Below are 19,037 nucleotides of genomic sequence, written 5' to 3' on the forward strand. Positions count from 1 at the left end.
AGCTCAATAGCCAGGAGTAGACTCAATTATTACAGCCCTCTGGAGACTAAGCTGCTCTGTGCCACTGGCAGAGAGCAGCGGAGACTGGGGTGCAGCCAATGGCCAAGGTCCCTGCATTTGCAGGGAACTGATTCAGTGAGACAGACCCAAATGATTGTAGGAAGCAACCTGCACCTGTGGGCTCCTTTCCCAGCCGTGGCCAAGTCTTCAGCTAAAACTAACACTGGCATAGCAATATCAGTCAGGGGTGTGGGCTTTTCCCCCAGAGGTACACCCACAAAATGTCCAGTGAAGGTGCAGCTATGCCACTGTGGTGATGACACAGCCTGTGTCACCAGCCTGTTGTGTGACACTGAGAAAATTGCTTCCCCGCTCTGTGCCTTGGTTTCCCCTTCCACATTCAGATTCTAAGCTCTTCAGGGCACGGACTGTCTCTCAGTCTGTGCAGCACCAAGCGTAATGAGGCCCAGGTCTAGGTGGTGGCCTCGTGGAGCACTGAAATACAAATGCTTGTAACAATAGTGATAACAGATGGTGAGTTTCTGCCCATCCCATCAGGTGACTGTTATTGTGTTCATGGAGTTGGCTGGGGAAAGCGTGATCTCCAGCGACTGCTCTGAAAAAATGCACCTGCCTTGCTGCAGGCGGGCTTGTTTGCTCTTCCAGACAGGCCTGCACGCTCCAAGACAGAGTGAGCGGCTGCGTGAAGTGGGAAGGCCAGTGCATGCTGGCCCCAGGAGCCCAGCTCATCCTTTGACAGCACCTCTGGGGAAGCCCTCTGCAGCAGGGCCTATGAGATGGCTTTGCTCTGCAATGACGGTGCCCTCTCCTGGTTCAAGATGGTGGTGGACATCAGGGAGGGCAGTGGGGATGGTCCGGAGACTGGGAGCAATGTCTACTTTTTCTGCTGTGAAAAGGAACAAGACAACCTGGGTAAGAGGGGGCCGTGTTAGAACAGCCTGAGGCACAGGTGCAGGAAGCTCATTCACCTGAGTCTGATCTGGGCAGTTCAAGTGCAGGGAATCCAGCCTCATAAACCCCCTGGAGGGGAGTTTTTGGCTCTGAGCAGGTGATGTGATTTGTGCACATATGAATAGCAACGTAGCAGCAAAATCTGAAATCGAGAGCAGGAGTCCTGATTCCCAGCCCCCCCTTCTTGCCTCTAGGGATAGATAGAGGGGTGTACTTGGGGATAGAAAGATACATATTGTTTACAGGGTGGTTGTAGGCATGTTGGTCCCAGGATATTACAGAGACAAGGTGGGTGCGGAAATATCTTTTATTGGACCAACTTCTGTCGGTGGAAGGGACAAGCTTTGGAGCTATGCAGAGCTCTTCTTCAGGTCTGTGTAGCTTGAAAGCTTGACTCACCCACAGAAGTTGGTCAAGTAAAGGATATTACCTCACCCAGGATGTTTCTCTCAGACAGATAGATGGACAGATACCTGCCATATGTGGTCCTCTGCTTTATGTGATTTTGGACGCAATACATCTAATGCTGCTTTGTTTCAAATTCTTCTCTTGTATTTATTCAGGAAGGTTTTGGGGTTTAGAGCAGGAAGGGCTGGGAGTCGGGACTCCTGGGTTCTGTCCCCAGCTCTGGGAGGGGAGTGGGGTCTAGTGGTGAGAGCAGGAGGGGACAGGGCGTCGGGACTCTCAGGTTCTATCCCCAGCTGTGTCACTGAGTCTGCAACTTTGTTCATGTCACTTCAACTCTCTGTGCCTCACTTTCCCCATGGAGAGAATCATATTTACCTACCTCTCAGGCAGGCCATTTTGTCCCCATTTCCATTTATCCCCCCATTTGAGGGAGGGGATAAATTTGGCATCTGATCCCCGTTAGTGTCCTCAGACACTGATAGCCCTACCTTCTTTCTGCATTAATCTGACACATTTCGCTTCCTTGTTTTCCAGCAATGGCAATGAAGGGGACGCTGCTGCTCTGTGCCTGGCTGGTGCTTCTGTGCGGTGAGTAAGGATCAAAATACCAGGGCAAAGTTTTCAACCCTGGGTGTCTGAAGTTAGGCACCTAGGGGTGGGATACTTAAGCTGGTTAAGCTCGGGGGACTGGCGCTCTTTAATCACTTAGACGCTGTTGAACATTACACCCTAAGTGTCTAAATATGGATCTAAGATGAGAGCTACTCAGTAATTTCCCCATTGAACGTTTTCTGTCAAAAATTGTGGCTTTGTGGAACATTCTGCATCAATTTCAGTGTAATTGGTTCAGAAAAAATTGAAGCAAAGCAGCGAGTTAATTAGTTTTCAGAGAGAGCAGGAGAAATGTCTACGTGGGATTGTACAATGGGTTGTAGGGCCTAACAGCCTGGGGCTAACTTCCGGTTTCTGTCGTATGTTCCTAAGGCTCATGTTCAGGGTTCAGCCGGCCGCCATCAGTGGTCAGGAAGGGAATCCCTCCACATCCCCACCTCCTGCTCCTATGTATTCTGGGAGGGTTTTTTAATCTTGTTCCTCTGAAGCATCCGGCCACAACTGGAGCCAGGGCTCTGAGGTGGCAGTGTCTATATAGCGTTGTATGGTCCAATCACCCTCAGTTCCTTCTCAACCACCTTTAGTCTGGGACTGAGTCCTGAGCAGAAATAAAAGTAGAATCACAATCTGTGTTCTATAAACTAGACAGGATTTAAATCAAGCAGTGTCTCACTCTGATGGTGTAGTTCCTTCATACACAAGCTGGGATTCTCCTTTCCAGGCTGGGACCACCTCCCCAGTTCAGTCTTTGTTCTCCAGACGTGTTTCCAGGGGTTGAGTTGTGATGGGAGTGAGGACAAATGATGATGTCACTTCCCCTCTTTTATAGATCTTTTGCTATGACATGAGTCAAGCAGTGTCCATTGTCTATGTGCTCCCTCTGAGAAGTCTTCATTGTATATAGATCCTGTGATAGTCCTTGGTAGTGTGGTCTCCCCTTAATGGGCCATCAGTGCTGTCTGGCTTCTCCATTGTACCTGAAAGGCTGGTTGTGGGTGTTTCCAACTTCACAACATATTTCACACAGCAAAACTTCATAACTTCACATACAATGAGAGCATGTACAATCCAACAAGATATTAATGTTGACTTTTAGAATGATGCCTCACAAGGCATACTTTGTACAAAAGATATCATAATCATATCACTAGGGTAAATATGGGGGTACCAGGGTATTGCTTTGGGGTACAGAGTGTCACATTTTCCCAAACTAACCATGGAGCAGAGGCAGACACAAAGATGATCTCCATCCTCATCAGTCTCTAGACTGCCTGATATGGAACAAGAAATGCTAGTGGAACAGGAGGAAGAAACTGAGGAAGAGGTGACAGCACCAACGCACTTCTCCTCATCTTCCTCTGATGAGGCCATCATGCCACCATCTCCAACATCTGCAGACATTTTCAAGAACCGTTCGATAGGATGATGGAGTCTCTCCAGATCCCTCTGGAGGAAGTCAGAGAGCAACAACACAAGTTGCCTGATATCCTGCAAGCCTCTACATCTGCCAAAATAGCACTGTCAGTCAATGAGACCTTGTTTGACCCGTCAAGGTAGTCTGGCAGACCATAGCCTCAATATCATCCACCTTCAAGCAAGCGAACAAGAAATACTATGTCCCCACTAAAGACATGGAGTTTCTTTTTTCCCATCCTACTCCAGACTCCCTGGTGGTCAATGTGGTACAAGAGACGGGGTGGCAACATTACTGTATAATATCCCCTTATGACAGGGACTGGAAAAGCCTCGACCTCTTAGGTTGGAAAGCCTACTCGCCAGCTATACTCCAGTTCCACATCGCTAATTATGAGGCAGTCCTGCCAAAATACAATCATATAAACTACTTGAAATGCCAAGACTTTTGTCAACACCCCCCAGAGGACAAAAGGGAACAGTTCCAGGCACTGATCACGGAGAGAGAACTCCTAGTCCGTACAGCACTGCAAGCCTCTTTGGACTCCACAGACACAGCTGTCCACTCCATTGCAACATCGGTGGTTATGAGACGAGCATCATGGCTTCACCTCTCCGGGTTCCCCAGAGAGTGCAGACCACTGTTGAGAATCTCCCCTTTGAGGGGCCTACACTCTTTGTCAAGCGCATAGCTGAATCCCTGCATACCTTAAACGATTCTAGAGCGACACTCCACTCACTCACCGGCGCTGAAGAGAACACAGGGTAGATACCAGCCTACCCTAGGTCCTAACCTCCACACTTCACACCTCAGTGGCAGTATGACCCGCAACATTGGTGACAGAGGTCCCCTCCCAAGCACAGACAGACACCAACACAACCTGCTGTGCCTCATACATCCACCTCCAAACCACAGTTTTGAAGTTTTGGTCAAGGCCCTGAGATGCCTACGTCTGGTCCAGATGCTCCAACCATCTTCAGCGGACCATCAGTTTGGTGACCGCTCAGAGTCCATGTTGTACATCAATGTCCTCAAGCTGCATGCAGTCTGCAATGTGTGCTGACCCTTCCTATCACTGATCAAACAACCATAAGAATAATTACGGACATCGCCGGCATGTTCTACATCAACAGACAATGAGGAGCCAGGTCACAGTCCCTGTGCTCAGAAGCACTGAAATTGTGGAACTAGTGTATCCGACATGACATCAACATCTTGGGCACGTACCTACCTGGACATCAGAAGACCACAGCAGACACATTGAACATGAGTTTCTCACAAGACCATGAGTGAGAATTAGACATAACAGCCCTACAATATATATTCCACTGCAGGGGGTTCCTGAACATAGATCTCTTTGCCGCACCCGACAATGCCAAATGTCCACAGTTCTGCTCAAGAGCGGGATTAGGTCACCGGTCTTGAGGGGAGACCTTTGTCATCACATGGAATGCACCCCTACACAATGCTTTTCGACAATTTCCCCATTGTTCAAAATATTTCACAAGATACAGGTGGATCGACCCAGAGTCATTCTTACATCCCCAGCATGGCCATGACAGATTTGGTATCCTTACTTCTTCTTCGAGTGCTTGCTCATATCGATTCCACCATGTGCATGTCTGTCAGAAAGTTTTATCCTAGCAATACCCAGCGGGTCGGCTGTGGAGCCCCCTGGAGTGGCGCCTTCATGGCGCTTGATATATACACCAGCTGACCTAGCGCCTCCTCAGTTCCTTCTTACCGCCCATGATGGTCGTTGGAACTGCAGAGTCTTGCTTCGCTTGCTCGCCACTCTCCCTAGCATTATAGATAATAGTTGTTAGTTAGTTATAGTTCTTAGTTTGGTTTTTACTTAGTGTTAGTTGGGTTGGGAGGGGGCTTTCCTCTCCACCCCGATTCTTCTTCTCGGGCTCATGCCCAAAGCTCCGGGATTCAAGCCCTGCAATTCCTGCTCTAAGCCCATGCCAATGGGCAACCCCCATGACTCTTGCCTGAAGTGTCTGGGAGAGGCTCATCAAGCTGAGATATGTAGGATCTGCAAAAGGTTTCGTACTCGGACTAAAAATGAGCAGGACTTTCGATTAAAGCAGCTCCTCAGGGAGGCAGCTCTGAGCCCTCCTGTGGCGCAGCAAGACCCAGCACCGAGCACCTTGGTGTGCACCGCCCTGGCGGCAGCAGCAGAGGCTGCACCATGGTTGGACTCTGACCGAGAACCACGGCACCGATGCTCCCCGGCACCACAACCGGTGACATCAGCCCGGCACCGCTCCTGCTCTCCTGGTCAGACGCAGCACTGGAAGCCAGAAATGGGAGGCTCACCTTTGCAGAGACCAGCTTCCTTGGAGCCGCCCGTGGGGGCGTGTCCCGGAGGGAAGCGCCCAGGAGCAAAGGCTACGGCCCCGGCACCGTTGACTCCGGCCCTGAAAGAGGAGCCATTGAGTCTGGTACCACTGTACTCTCTGACACGCAGCGTGGTGGAAGTCCATCTGCCATCTACCCCGGACGCCTTTGCAGCTGTGAGGAACCTTTTTGCCATGACGGCATTGGCATCCCCTCAGCTACATGCCAAGGCCCCGATGCCTCTGCGTACAGCACCGTCTCCGAGCAAGCCGGCCCTGATTCACCCGTCAGCCCCGTCAGTTGAGCTACGGCACCGATCCCCCAGCACTGCTCTCCTTGGTGGTACTGGTTGTACTTGTGGCTCCACTCCGGCTCCCATCGCCAACCCTGATCGTGGCGCCGCTCTACCCACCGGTCATCATCGTGGAGCAGATCCCGGACTCAATGCCGTTCTCAACACCGTTCAGTGTCTTGGCCCTGTTCCAGGTCCAGACACCATTCCAGGTCCCAGTACTGGTCCAAGTCCCAGTGCCACTCCCCAGCTTCGCGGCACCGTTCCTTATCTCCTTGTCGACGTGAACTGGCGCAGATCTGCTTAGCACCACCATGGCCCTTATGCTCAACCTCTTGCTCTTCGGGATCGGACGTGGGGTTGTGATTTTTGGACCGTCGCCATTCGGACCGTAGCCACCTGGAGACAGAGGCGCAGTCTTGGCAGGCGCATGGGCAGGGACCCACTCAGTGGCCGTTCTGGATGCCATGGATGTACCACCAGGCTCAAGGTGCTCCGTCTGGGGCTTCCCAATCGGCCCCGTCTGAGCCATGAGTGCCGGAGGCTACTGCCTGTCGGCCTGCTCCAGGGAACATGGAGGCAGTGGCAGCTACTCTCCCCACTTCAGGATCTCCTCAGACTCCGGTTCCTGGGCCGGCCCCCGAGATCGGTGACACAGAATAGCAGGCCCCAGCAACGCAAGAGACTCTAGATGACCTTCTTCTCCTCGTGGCCTCCTCTTCCTCCTCACCTGATGAGGCGGTAGCAGGTACTGCGGTCTCGGGTCCTCCTCCAATAGACCTCTGTGCCCACCAGGACCTCCTGTGCAGGGTGGCACAAAATATGAATCTGCAGGTGGAGGAGGTGGTGGAGTCGGAGGACTCTGTGGTGGACATTTTGACTGCAGAAACCCCATCAAGGGTGGCCCTGCCTATCATTAGGACCATCCAGACTAACACCACAACAATCTGACAGACCTCTGCATCCATTCCCCTGATGGCCACAGGGGTGGAATGGAAATACTTTGTCCCCTCAAAGGGGTATGATTACCTGTTCACCCACCCACAGCCCTGTTTGCTCGTGGTTGCGGCCGTGAACGAAAAGGAGCAGCACGGCCAGCAGGCCCCAGCACCCAAGTCAAAGGTCGCCAAGCGCCTTGATTTGTTTGGATGCAAAGTCTATTCTATGGGGGGGGGCTTCAACTCAGGATCGCTAATCAGCAGGTGTTCCTGAGTCGTTACAAGTTTAACTCCTAGAGCTCCATGCTGAGATTTAAGGAGCTGATGCCTCCTGAGTTCAGAGAGGAGTTTGGGACTTTAGGTGATGAGGGCAAAACAGTTACACGGACCTCTTTGCAGGCCTTGCTGGATGCTGCGGACTCAGCCGCGCATACTTTGTCCTCAGGGATTGCGATGAGGTGTACCTCTTGGCTGCAAGCCTCCGGGCTGACCCCAGAGCGTCAGCAGACTGCAGCACCTCCCCTTCGACGGAGAGGGCCTGTTTTAAGAATAGACTGACTCAAGGCCGCATAGACTTGAGAAGGTGATGCACACCCTGGCTACCCAGTGAAAAATCTTCAAGCCTCAGCAGCCACAGCAGTGCTCGTATCCTCCTCAACCAAGACAGGATTTCTATGGGCTCCTCTCCCTTCTGTCAGGCCATCTTGGCCTTTCACCCAGGCATGTCTGGCCGCTCTGTCTTCGCCAATCCGATGGTTGGTCATTTCCTCAAGGGCTTAGACCGTCTCTACCCTCAGGTCCGGCAGCCAGTACCCACATGGGACCTTAACCTGGTCCTTTCAAGACTCATGGGGGCCCCAGTTTGAGCCACTGGCCACATGCTCCCTCATATATCTCTCTTGGAAGACAGCTTTCCTTGTCGCTATCATGTTGGCGAGGCGTGTCTCCAAGCTGAGGGCCCTTACCTCGGAACTGCCTTACACAGTCTTCCATAAGTATAAGATGCAGCTTTGACCTCATCCGGCCTGTCTTCCCAAGGTGGTGTTGGCCTTCCACACCAGCCGGGACATTTTTCTTCCAGTTTTTTACCCTAAACTGCATGCCGGTCCCTGGGAACAGTGGCTGCACTACCTCGATGTTTGCAGGGCCCTTGCCTTCTACATCGAGTGCACAAAGCCACTCAGGAAATCGACCCAGCTTTTCGTTGCGGTGGCAGACCGGTTGAAAGGCCTCCTGGTCTCCTCTCAATGGATCTCTTCATGGATCACGACCTGCATCTGCCTTTGCTATGAGCTGGCCGGTGTACCGACCCCAGCTCTCACCGCTCACTCCACTAAGGCCCAGGCTTCATCAGCGACATTTCTGGCCCAGACGCCGGTCCAGGAGATCTGCAGAGCAGCGACTTGGCCCTCGGTGCGTACTTTCGCCTCACACTGCCTGCTCTCACAGATGTACAATGACATACGGGGTTTTGACCCTGCTGCAGAGCCTCTTGCTAAAGGACGCAATAGAAAGCAAAGCGCTCACATCTGTATAAAGTGCCGCCAGACTGTGCTGAGCTCACAGATTCTCCCTGACCTCTCAAAATGCGAATTAACTAATGCTGTACTCCTCCTCTGACCCCAGACCTGCCACCCCACATCCTGTTTTGACAATTTCACAACAAAAAAAATCTGTTTCTTTCATTTCAAAGTGACTTTTTGTTTTGACCTGTACATTTACTTATTCTAAAACTATGTGGAAAAAAAGATCAAAATTGGAACAAAATGTTTTGAAATGATCAATTCAAAATGTTTCAGTTGATTCAAACTGAGAAAACATTCAGAGTTTTGGTTTGCAAAAATTTTCAGCATTCCACATTTCATTCCCATTTGGAATGGGAAAAAATGTAGAAATATTGAAAATTCTCAGTGGGAAAATCAGTTCCTATCCAGTCCTCTTCATCAAAGTGCTTTACAAAGCAGGTCATTATCATGATTCCCATTTTACAGTTGTGGAAATTAAGGCACAGAAAGGGGAAGTGCTTTGCCTACAATCACCCAGCAAGCCAAGGTCAGACCTGTGAACAGAAACCATGTCTTATGAATCCCAGTGCCCCGTTTTAGCCACAATACTACACTGCCCCTAAGCACCAGGCAAAGCTGCACAGGTGTCTTCAGATGGTTAAATAGTCAAGCTGGCTTAAGGTTTTTTAAATTAAAAGCATTCTTATTAAAAATGGCCTTTTAAAAATAACTTTTGCAAAACTGATGGGTTTCCCCACCTTGAAATTATTTGTTTATTTAAAAATGTAAATAGAAACAATAAACAAAAATGTGGCCTGTTGGTTTTTCTATTTTTTTTTCTGTTTTGATTTTTTTTCATCTTCCTTTTTAGCCTTCTTGTGCTCAGTCATGTCTATGTTTGGTCTTCTTCTTCCTCTTCTTATCTATGGTAATTCATTGCTTTTTTATTTGGTTTTCTTCTTTGATTGAAATTCTTAATACTTTTTGTTCTTTCTCAATCTTCTTCACGTTTGGATTTTTTCATGCTCATTCTTCTTCCATCTTCTTTATTCTCAATCTTTTTCTTCAAGTTTGGATTTCTTCACGTTTCTTCTTCATACTGTTCCATCTTCTTCATGTTCAATCTTCTTCTGCTGTGTTCTTTTCTTCAATATTATTTAAGTCTGGATTTCTTCATGCTCATTCTTCTGTCTTTGTGTTCAGCATTCTTCTTCAAATTGAGATTTCTTCATGCTCATTCTTGTTCTGTCTTCATGCTCAGTTTTCTTCACTTTGGGATTTCTTTGTGCTCATGTAACCCACACACCTCCTGGGTGTGGTGTTCTGTCCCATCTAGTGGCACCGAGACCCCTTAGAGAGAGATATACAATGAGTGCTCTACAGCCTTAGCTAACAGCCAGTTGGCTTTTAGCTCATGCTGTAGAGCAGTGGTCCCCAACCTTTTCGTCTGGCAGGCGCCAGACGAAGGACCGTGGCGGCGGTCGAGCATCTGCCAAAATGCCGCCGAATTTCAGTGGCATTTCGGCGGCGACGCCTCTCGACGACATCGCTTGTCGGCGGCAAGCAGCGTCATTGAGAGGCGTCGCCACCGAAATGCCGCTGAAATTCGGCGGCATTTCGGCAGATGCTCGACCGACGGCCAGGATGCGGGCACATTTAGATGCCCCTGCAGGCACCATGGCGCCCACAGGCACCATGTTGGGAACCCCTGATGTAGAGGCTCATGCACTAACTTCCAGAGGTCCCCAGTTTGACCCCCACCCACCAACGTCTGTCAGCGTTACACTCACTGTCTTGTTCTAGCTTCCATCTTTTCTCTCATTAATGCTCAGTTTTGAGTTTCTTCATGTTTGGTTCTCATCTTCTTGGTTTTCTGGTCTTCCTCACATTTGGTCTTCCTTGTGTTTGTTGGCACTTCTTTGTGGTCTTCTTCTTTGTGTTCATATTCAGTGGTTCTTGTTTTTCAAATTCAGGCATCTCTGCAATGGTTGATTTGCTTTCTTCATGTTTTTCACATTTAACCTTCTTCTTATTTTTCTTCTACTTTTATTAGGTCCTTGTATTTGGTCTTCTTCATGATAGGTCTTCTTTTGCATGTTCTTCCTTTTCCAGGAGGAGAGTGATAGTCTAATGGTTAAAGCAGAAACATTTGGGAATCAGGACTCCTGGTTTCGATTTTTATATTTGTAAGGAAAGTGGGATTTAGGGTTGAACTAAGAGGGCCTAAGATTCAGGACTCCAGCGCTCTATTCCCACTGTGGGAGGGTCACTAGTATCTCTTGTTTAGTGCAGTGAATCTGGAAGTTGGGACACTTGGGTTCTTTTTCCAGCTGTGATTTGGTGTGGGGTTTCTGATCCTCTTTCTTAACCCACAATCTGTTACTTTCAGGTCTTTGCAGAGCAAGTTTCCGTGGGAAAGAATTTATTACGGTCTTCATGCAAAACTATGTCCAAAGTGTCGGAGCAGATTGCAAGCTGTTCATCACTGGTTACCATGCCTCCACTACGGTTACTGTGACGGTGAACAAGGGTACGTTCCAGAGAGTGACGCCTGTTGGAGAAGGACAGACGGTGACCATGCAGATCCCAGCCTCGGTAGAGATGTTTGGGAGCCAAACATTTGATAGCACCATCCTGATTCAGGCTGACAAAGACATCTCTGTCCTGTCTGTTAACTCAAAGCCCAATTCCATCGATACCACTGTAGTGTACCCCACTGAGAAGTTGGGTACTGTATATTACATTGTAACTCCCCCTGACAAACATACAGACCAGTACAAAGAGTTTGCTGTCGTAGCAGGGCAGGCTCCCACTACAGTTGATATTTACTTGAAAGGGGCTGTAATGTTCAAACAGGAGAACTATGCTTCTGGGAGCAAACTCACTGTTACTCTCGCTCCCTACCAAGCCTTGCAACTGCAAAGCTCTGCGGATTTATCTGGCACCAAAATCGAGTCTCGGGAACATGTGGCCGTCTTGACTGGGCACAGCTGTGCTGCCCAAAACACCGCTTGTGATCATGCTTTCGAGCAGCTCCTGCCTGTCTCCAGCTGGGGCAGCACATACATCGTCCCTCCTCTGTCTTTCCAGGACAAGTTTGATATTGCGTACATCGTCGCCTCCCAAAACACTCGCATTGACTATCAGTCAGGGCCCACACAAGCATCCCGCAACATATTGGCTGGGCAGGTTGTTCAATTTGAAGTCCAAGTCTCTCACCCACTTTACATCTCCGCTAGTGCTGGCATCCAGGTTCTTCTCTTCTTCACTGGTGCTAAAAATGGGATATCCACATATGACCCGTTCCTCATCAACATCCCACCCATCACGAACTACTGCCACTCCTACCACATTGATGGTGTGAAGGATTTTGAGAGCCATGTGCTGATCGTAGTCAAGAGCTCAGAGTCCAGCAGGATCACCTCTGATCAGAGAGCCATAGGAAATGTCCAGTGGAGGCAGATCCCCGGCACGGAGTATTCTTGGGGAGAGTACAGCTTCGGCATAGGGATTAGTGCCCATTCCATAGAGCACCCGAGCTCTCCCTTTGGTCTGCTGAGCTTTGGAGGGAATGATTACGGTGGATATGGCTCATCTGGCCTTTGTGCACACAGTAAGTCAATTTTTGTGTTTCTATAATTCCCAGGCAGTAAGTAATTTTTGTGTGTGTTTAATATCCAGGCAACACTCCTCCCCCTAGGAACTGCATAGGATGGGAAATGACAACAAATTTGCTGTCGGGTTTATTTTGGAGATGTTCTCTGGCCTGTAGATGATCACAATGGTGCCTTCTGATATTAGACTCTGTAACTGTAGCCTACGCTTAGAAGACCACAGTTCCAATCCCTGTTCTTCCAGCTGCTTCCTGTGTGACTTTTTTCAGGTCATTTCTTCTGTTTCCATGTGTACAATGGGGATACCAGCACCGGTGTCTCTCACAAGGAGGAGGGAGGGTAAATATATTACATATCGTGAGCTGCTCAGAGAGTATAGCAATGTGTGCTATATAATTACCTAAGATAGGCAGATAGTCTCTCATGCAGTGGATTTACTGATTTATTGGATTATATGGCTTGATTAGATAAATGGATTTTTTTAATGGATGGATTGAATGCTTTAGAGAAGTGTTCCTCAACCAAAGAGTCATGACACACCCCTGCCCCTCAGCAGAAGTCACAAAAGACAATTAAGGGATCTTGGGAGGCATTGAGCATTTTATTACAATCAAAAGTAAAGACAATCTCACTTTCTCCTCTCCCTGTGCATCCTAATGCTTCAAGGTCAAGTATGCTCGGCCAACCTTTGGAAACACTTCCACATTCCAGTTATGTAGCTGTATCATTGTATTCATCAATATATTTTTTGCTCTTACCAGTAAATGTAAGGAGGTTGTGAAAACGAATAACTTCAAATATGGGGTCGTCAATATTGTGTAAGAGGGATGTAACTGAGGAACAGAAGAGAGAGATGGATTTGGTGGGTGGATTGGATGGAAGAGAGGGATGAATCAGAAAGAGATGGAAAGGTGAGATCCATCCAAAATACTACCTGGAAATACAGGATCTACTTAACCGCTTGACTTCAGTGGCACAGGTGCTGAGTCCTAGGCCATCTGGCGTGGGTGGGGCTTCCAGGTGAGGCCTTGACAAGTGAGGGCTAGTCTGCTCTGGGTGCACTTTGCAGATCTTCTTGGGTTTTCTATAAGCAGAGAGCATTTCCCTGCTCTCCCAGCTAGCAAACACCCTTCCCTAACTGGGTTGTTCCCCGTGCTGGGCTCCAGAGGTGGCCTTAGTGTGCCTGCTTGTATATCAGGCCTGTGATATAGAGGATGTCGATTGCACATTAGAATTTGTCTCTGGCTCTTGCTGCATCTAAGCAGGTGTTTTTAGTTCATTTCCTGTGTTGTTAAATCTCCCCCTCTCTGACCCCCTTCTAGTCCTGCCCTGCCCTGAGAACAGCCACTACGAGGCCTGTGGAAACGCCTGCCCAGCCAGCTGCTCTGACCGAACTGCCCCCTCCTCCTGCCGGGAGCCCTGCGTGGAGACCTGCCAGTGTGACAACGGTTATGTCCTGAGTGCCGGCCAGTGTGTCCCCGTGGGGAGCTGTGGTTGTGACTACAATGGCCGCTACTACAAACCCAACGAAGAGTTCTGGGACGATGAGAACTGCCGCTCTCGGTGCAGATGTGACCCCAGCCTGGGCATGGTGGTTTGCCAGGAGACCACCTGTAAGGCCAATGAGAGATGCGTCGTGATCAACGGAGTCCGTGACTGCCATACAATCAGCTACTCCACGTGCACGGCCTCCGGGGACCCTCACTACACCACCTTTGATGGGAAAAAGTACGATTTCATGGGCACCTGCATCTACCAGCTGGCTGGGGTCTGCTCCGAGGACCCCACGCTCACCCCGTTCAATATCAAGGTGGAGAACAACAACCACGGCAGAAAAGCCATGTCCTACACCAAAGCGGTGACCTTGGAGGTGTACGGCAGAAACATCACTATGAGCCAGCAATATCCCCGCAAGATCAAGGTAGGGACGGAGAGCCACAGGACTACCCGGGGAGCTGTGAGCAGGAACTCTTCCTGTTGATACATTGCCCCTGATTTCAGTCCCCACTGTAGAACCACATCTTGTGTCCATTGTACACTGAGCTGGTGGGCGTATGGGAAGTAACCGAGTGCCCTTTGTGAATATATAATGAATGATTTTCTCCTCCCTGTAAGTGCAGTTATGCCATTATATTATGCTACCCCTCTGATACGTTATGCCATTGTAATTCCTCTGCACTCAAACAACTTACTCATTTAGCTGGGGATTGGGCCCAATTGACTCCAGTGGAGCTGTGGCCGCTTCATGCCACTGTGATATCTGGCCCCATTGACTCCAGGGGAATCAACAGCCCTAAAAGCTTCCTCTGCTAAGGTGCTTGACCCTGATTTCTGTTGTGCTAAGGCCCTTTACACTGCTCTGCCAGCCAAAGCTGAAATAAATTGTACTTATCCCGCCCAAGAGGTGTGAAAGGGACTTAGTGTAACTGGGAATTCAGACCTTCACCATCCCTGACACGTCTTTTCTATACAAATAGCATCTTTGTGGACCTATCCTTCTACGCTGCTCTCAGGACTAGACCCCACGCCCTTTGCAGAGCCAGGAATACAATCCGGGAGTCCTGGCTCCCAGCTCCCCTGCTCTAACCACTAGCCCTCACTCCCGTTGCAGAGCCACAAAGAGCATATAGGCGTCCTGACTCCCAGCCCACTCTGCTTAAATCCACTAGACACCACTCCTCTCCCAGAGCCAGGGATAGAACCCAGGGGTTCTGGATCCCCACTCTCTGCTTGCAGTGTTCATTCAAAATTAACCCCCGGTCCTGCCACATCTGTTCCAGGTGGATGGAGTCTTCATGGACCTGCCGTTCTACCATGAGGAGAAGCTACAGGCCTATGTCAGTGGATCCCACATCGCCATCAAGACCGCCTTCGCCCTGACGGTGACCTTCGACGGGAGTGGCCTGGTCCGGGTCACCGTGCCCAACACCTATGCCAACGTCCTCTGCGGCCTCTGTGGCAACAACAACCAAACTGCCAGTGACGACCTGACCATGAGGGACGGGAGCCGGGCGGCGAACGCCGTCCAGTTCGCAGAGAGCTGGAAGGTGGGGGAGGTCCCTGGATGCTTGCCCAGTTGCACCAAGGACTGCCCAGTCTGCAGAGAGGCTCAGAGACAACCCTACAAGGGAGATGGGTACTGCGGGGTCATCACCAGAGGGGACGGGCCGTTCAGAGAGTGCCATGAGGTCATCGACCCAGCTCCCTTCTTCGACGATTGCGTCTTTGATACCTGCCAGTATAAGGGTCACCGTGATGCTCTCTGCAGCGCGATCAGCGCCTATGTGACAGCCTGCCAGGCCAGGGGCATCCAGATAGGGCAGTGGAGATCGGTCTCATTCTGCAGTGAGTGTTGCTAATTGACTTTGTTTTATGTGTGTGTAGTGTGCATGTGCAGCACCCTCTACAGGGTGGGCTCAGAATGGCTCAGCTGTGTGTCAATGGCCCTACAGAGCTATCATCTTGCAGTAGTTTTCCTCCAGTGTCACAGACAGTAAGGGTCACCTGCTTTAACTTTATTCTGTAGTAATGTAATGTTGTCTGCTTGCCAGCAGCTTTCTCCCAGGGGGTTGGAAACACTTTGCAAACACAGTTCATCCTTCCCATAAGAGTGCAGGAAAACAGAGGCAGAGAGAAATAAATTGATTTGCTCAGAGTCACACGAGAAGCCAGTACCAGAACCCAGGAATCCTGACTCCCAGTCCCCTATCGCTAAACAATACACAACAGCCCGCTGCCAGAATTCGAAACACAACTTGGAACAGATCCCCTTGTCTGCAGCTCTTACCACTAGACCAAACATCAGAAAGAAAACCCAGGAGTCCTGACTCCCAGCCCACACTGCTTTAACCCTCTAGACTTGACCGCTCTTCCACATCTGGGATACAACCCAGGAGATCTGACTCCCAGCCTCCCTGCTCTAACCACTAGGCCCCACTCCCCTCCCAGAGCTAGGAATAGAACCCAGGAGTCCTGGCTCCCAACCCCACCGGAACAATCCTATTCTAAGTGATGTGAATTGAGAGAAATTTCCTTCAACTTACCTTTGCATTTCTTCTTTCTCTCATCCCTGTCTGCACGTTCGCTCTGATCTTCTCCTGCAGGTGCCACCTGCCCTCGTAACTCCCACTACGAGCTCTGTGGGAACAGCTGCCCTGCCACCTGCCATGGCCTCTCGGCACCGGACAGCTGTGATGCTCCCTGTGCTGAAGGGTGTTTCTGTGACGCCGGGTTCCTCCTGAGCGGAGACCGGTGCGTCCCCGTCGCGCAGTGCGGCTGTGTGCACCAGGGCAGGTACTACAGGAAGGGAGAGGAGTTCTACGCCAGCGCCTCCTGCCAGGAACGGTGCCGATGCAAAGACAGCGGGGTCGTCGAGTGCCAGGAGGCCTCCTGCGGAGCCAACGAGCAGTGCAGGGTGGAGAATGGAATCCTAGGCTGCCACACCATGGGCTGCGGCAAATGTGTGGTGTCTGGTGATCGTCACTATCTGACCTTTGACGGACGGGCCTTTGATTTCCAGGGCACTTGCACTTACAGCTTAGCCAGAGTCTGCAGCAGTGATGCTGGGCTGGCAAACTTCTCCGTGGTGGTAGAAAATGAGAGCTACGGTAATGGGCAAGTGTCAGTGGCACGGCTGGTGGTGGTCTCCGTTCATGGTTACACCGTCACCATGGAGAGGGGAAGGAAGTGGAAAGTCACGGTAAGTCCCTCTTTGACATTATTCTCATTGTAGCCTAGAGCAGTGGCTCCCAGCCTTTCCAGACTACTGTACCCCTTTCAGGAGTCTGATTTGTCTTGTGCACCCCCAGGTTTCACTCACTTAAGAACGACTCGCTTGCAAACTCAGACATAAAAATACAAAAGTGTCACAGACACACTAGTACTGAAAAATCTCTCCCATCTTTACCATAAAATTATAAAATAAATCATTTGGAATATAAATATTGTATGTACATTTCAGTGTATAGTATAGAGAGCAATAGAAACAAGTCACTGTCTGTCTGAAATTGTAGGTTGTACTGACTTCACTAGTGTTTTTTTATATAGGCTGTTGTAAAACTAGGCGAATATCTAGATGAGTTAATGGACCCGGTGGAAGACCTCTGCGTACCCCTGGTTGAGAACCACTAGCCTAGAGTGACTAACACTGTGTGTTGTAACCAGGACACAGCTGATGAGTCCCCACTAGTGATGGGTGAATTTCCCTCTCATTGGCACAGGTGGACGGGGAGCTCTACACTCTCCCGCTGGCTATGGACGATGGGAAACTTTGGATCAACCAGGAGGGGAACAACATCATTGTCCAGTCTGCCTTTGGCCTCAAAGTCCTTTACGACACCTCCTATTATGTCCTAGTCTCCATCCCCAGCTCCTACAAGGGACACGTGTGCGGCTTGTGCAGCAACTTCAACGGTGACAAGAATGACGACTTCCTGCTGCCCAGTGGGAAGAGCACCCAGAACGCGGATGAGTTCGGGGCCTCCTGGAAGGTGCCTGTTGATGGTGCCACGTGCACCGATGGCTGTGGGAAAAGGTGCCCGGTCTGTGATGAAGCTCAGACAAAGCCGTACCAGGCTGACAGCTCCTGTGGGTTGATCAAAGCGACGTCAGGTCCCTTTAAACACTGTCACTCACTGGTCAGCCCTACTGAGTATTTCAACCATTGTCTCTATGACATGTGTGCTGCCAATGGAGCAAGAGAAATCCTCTGCCAGAGTGTCCAGGCCTATGTGGCCCGGTGCCAAGCAGCTGGAGGCACAGTCAGTGCCTGGAGAACAGCCTCCTTCTGCCGTAAGTTTACAGAACAATCTACAGCCTGCTCTTATCTTCAGTTGTATTTGCAGCTAGTGATGTGGTATCACAATCTCTCTGCTTGTCAGATACCTTTGTGAGGAGTGAGTAGCTGGGTTGGGAGCATGCTGCAGGGGGTGGGATGGCTGAGGCAGGCCTGGTCTACACTACACCTAAAAATTAGATTGACGTAGCCACATCGCTCAGGGCTGTGAAAATTACACACCCTGTGTGACATAGCTAGGTCGACCTAACTCCACTGTAGACACAGCTGTGTTGATGGAAGAATTCTTCCATTGACCGAGCTATCATATCTCAAAGAGGTAGATTAACTACATGGATGGGAGAGCCCCTTCAGTTGATGTAGGACGCATTTACACCAGGGTGCTACAGCAGAATAGCTGCAGTGCTGTAGCTGTGCCGCTGTAGCTGCTGTAGTGCAGACATAGCCTCAGTTTTTCATCCGTTTCTCATTTGCTTCTATCTCTCCAGCTTTCACCTGCCCAGCCAACAGCCACTACGAGCTGTGCACTAGATCCTGTGATTTCACATGTGCTGGCTTGTTCCCCCCTGCCCAATGCACTGTGAAATGCTTTGAAGGCTGCCAGTGCGACGCCGGCTACGCATTCAATGGGGAAACGTGCACGTCCATGGAAGGATGCGGCTGCGTGCGTGACGGACGCTACATCAAGGTGGGTGCTGGGATATGAGTCGGCTGTCATCCTCGATGCTGTCATTTGGCATTGGATGCCCTTGTAGGTGTGGGATTGTCCCAGCTTCCCACTGGGAGTTACAGTGATTGTGTGTCTGTGCCCTTCAGTGCAGCGAGACATAAAACCTACAGCTAGGTCCTGCCTTCAGTCACCCATGTGACTTCCGCTGCACTCAGTGGCATTGGGTTAGAGGAGCATCCAAACACCTGCCCTGTGTGATCCTTGCATGTGGAAATGAAACTATGCCATGCGCTAGGGATTCATCACAGGAAAACCGTGGGACTGGATGGAAAATGGGATATGGAGCCTTTCCCCACTAGAGGGCGCTGGGTCTGATCCGGCCCAGCGCGGGACACTGGCTGGCTTAGGGAGGTAGGGAAAGGGACATGTTCCCTTTCCCCTCTAGGGGGCTGCAGGTCTAATCCTGACCCCAGTT

General features: G+C 50.2%; 1 protein-coding gene across 1 annotated transcript; it reads left to right on the forward strand.

Annotated features, from left to right (window-relative positions):
• Positions 1 to 797: 797 nt before the first annotated feature.
• Positions 798 to 18,433, forward strand: LOC120390537 (IgGFc-binding protein-like; the record flags this gene model as incomplete). The annotated part of the gene is made up of 8 exons (XM_039513265.1): positions 798 to 933; positions 1,915 to 1,968; positions 10,874 to 12,097; positions 13,421 to 14,019; positions 14,879 to 15,443; positions 16,202 to 16,797; positions 17,318 to 17,888; positions 18,381 to 18,433. Coding segments are annotated over exons 1-8 (3,798 nt in total), but the record flags the coding sequence as incomplete, so codon positions are not given.
• Positions 18,434 to 19,037: the final 604 nt, after the last annotated feature.

Source organism: Mauremys reevesii, linkage group 24 (genome assembly GCF_016161935.1).
Source record: "Mauremys reevesii isolate NIE-2019 linkage group 24, ASM1616193v1, whole genome shotgun sequence".
In the NCBI taxonomy this organism is placed as follows: Eukaryota; Metazoa; Chordata; order Testudines; family Geoemydidae; genus Mauremys; species Mauremys reevesii.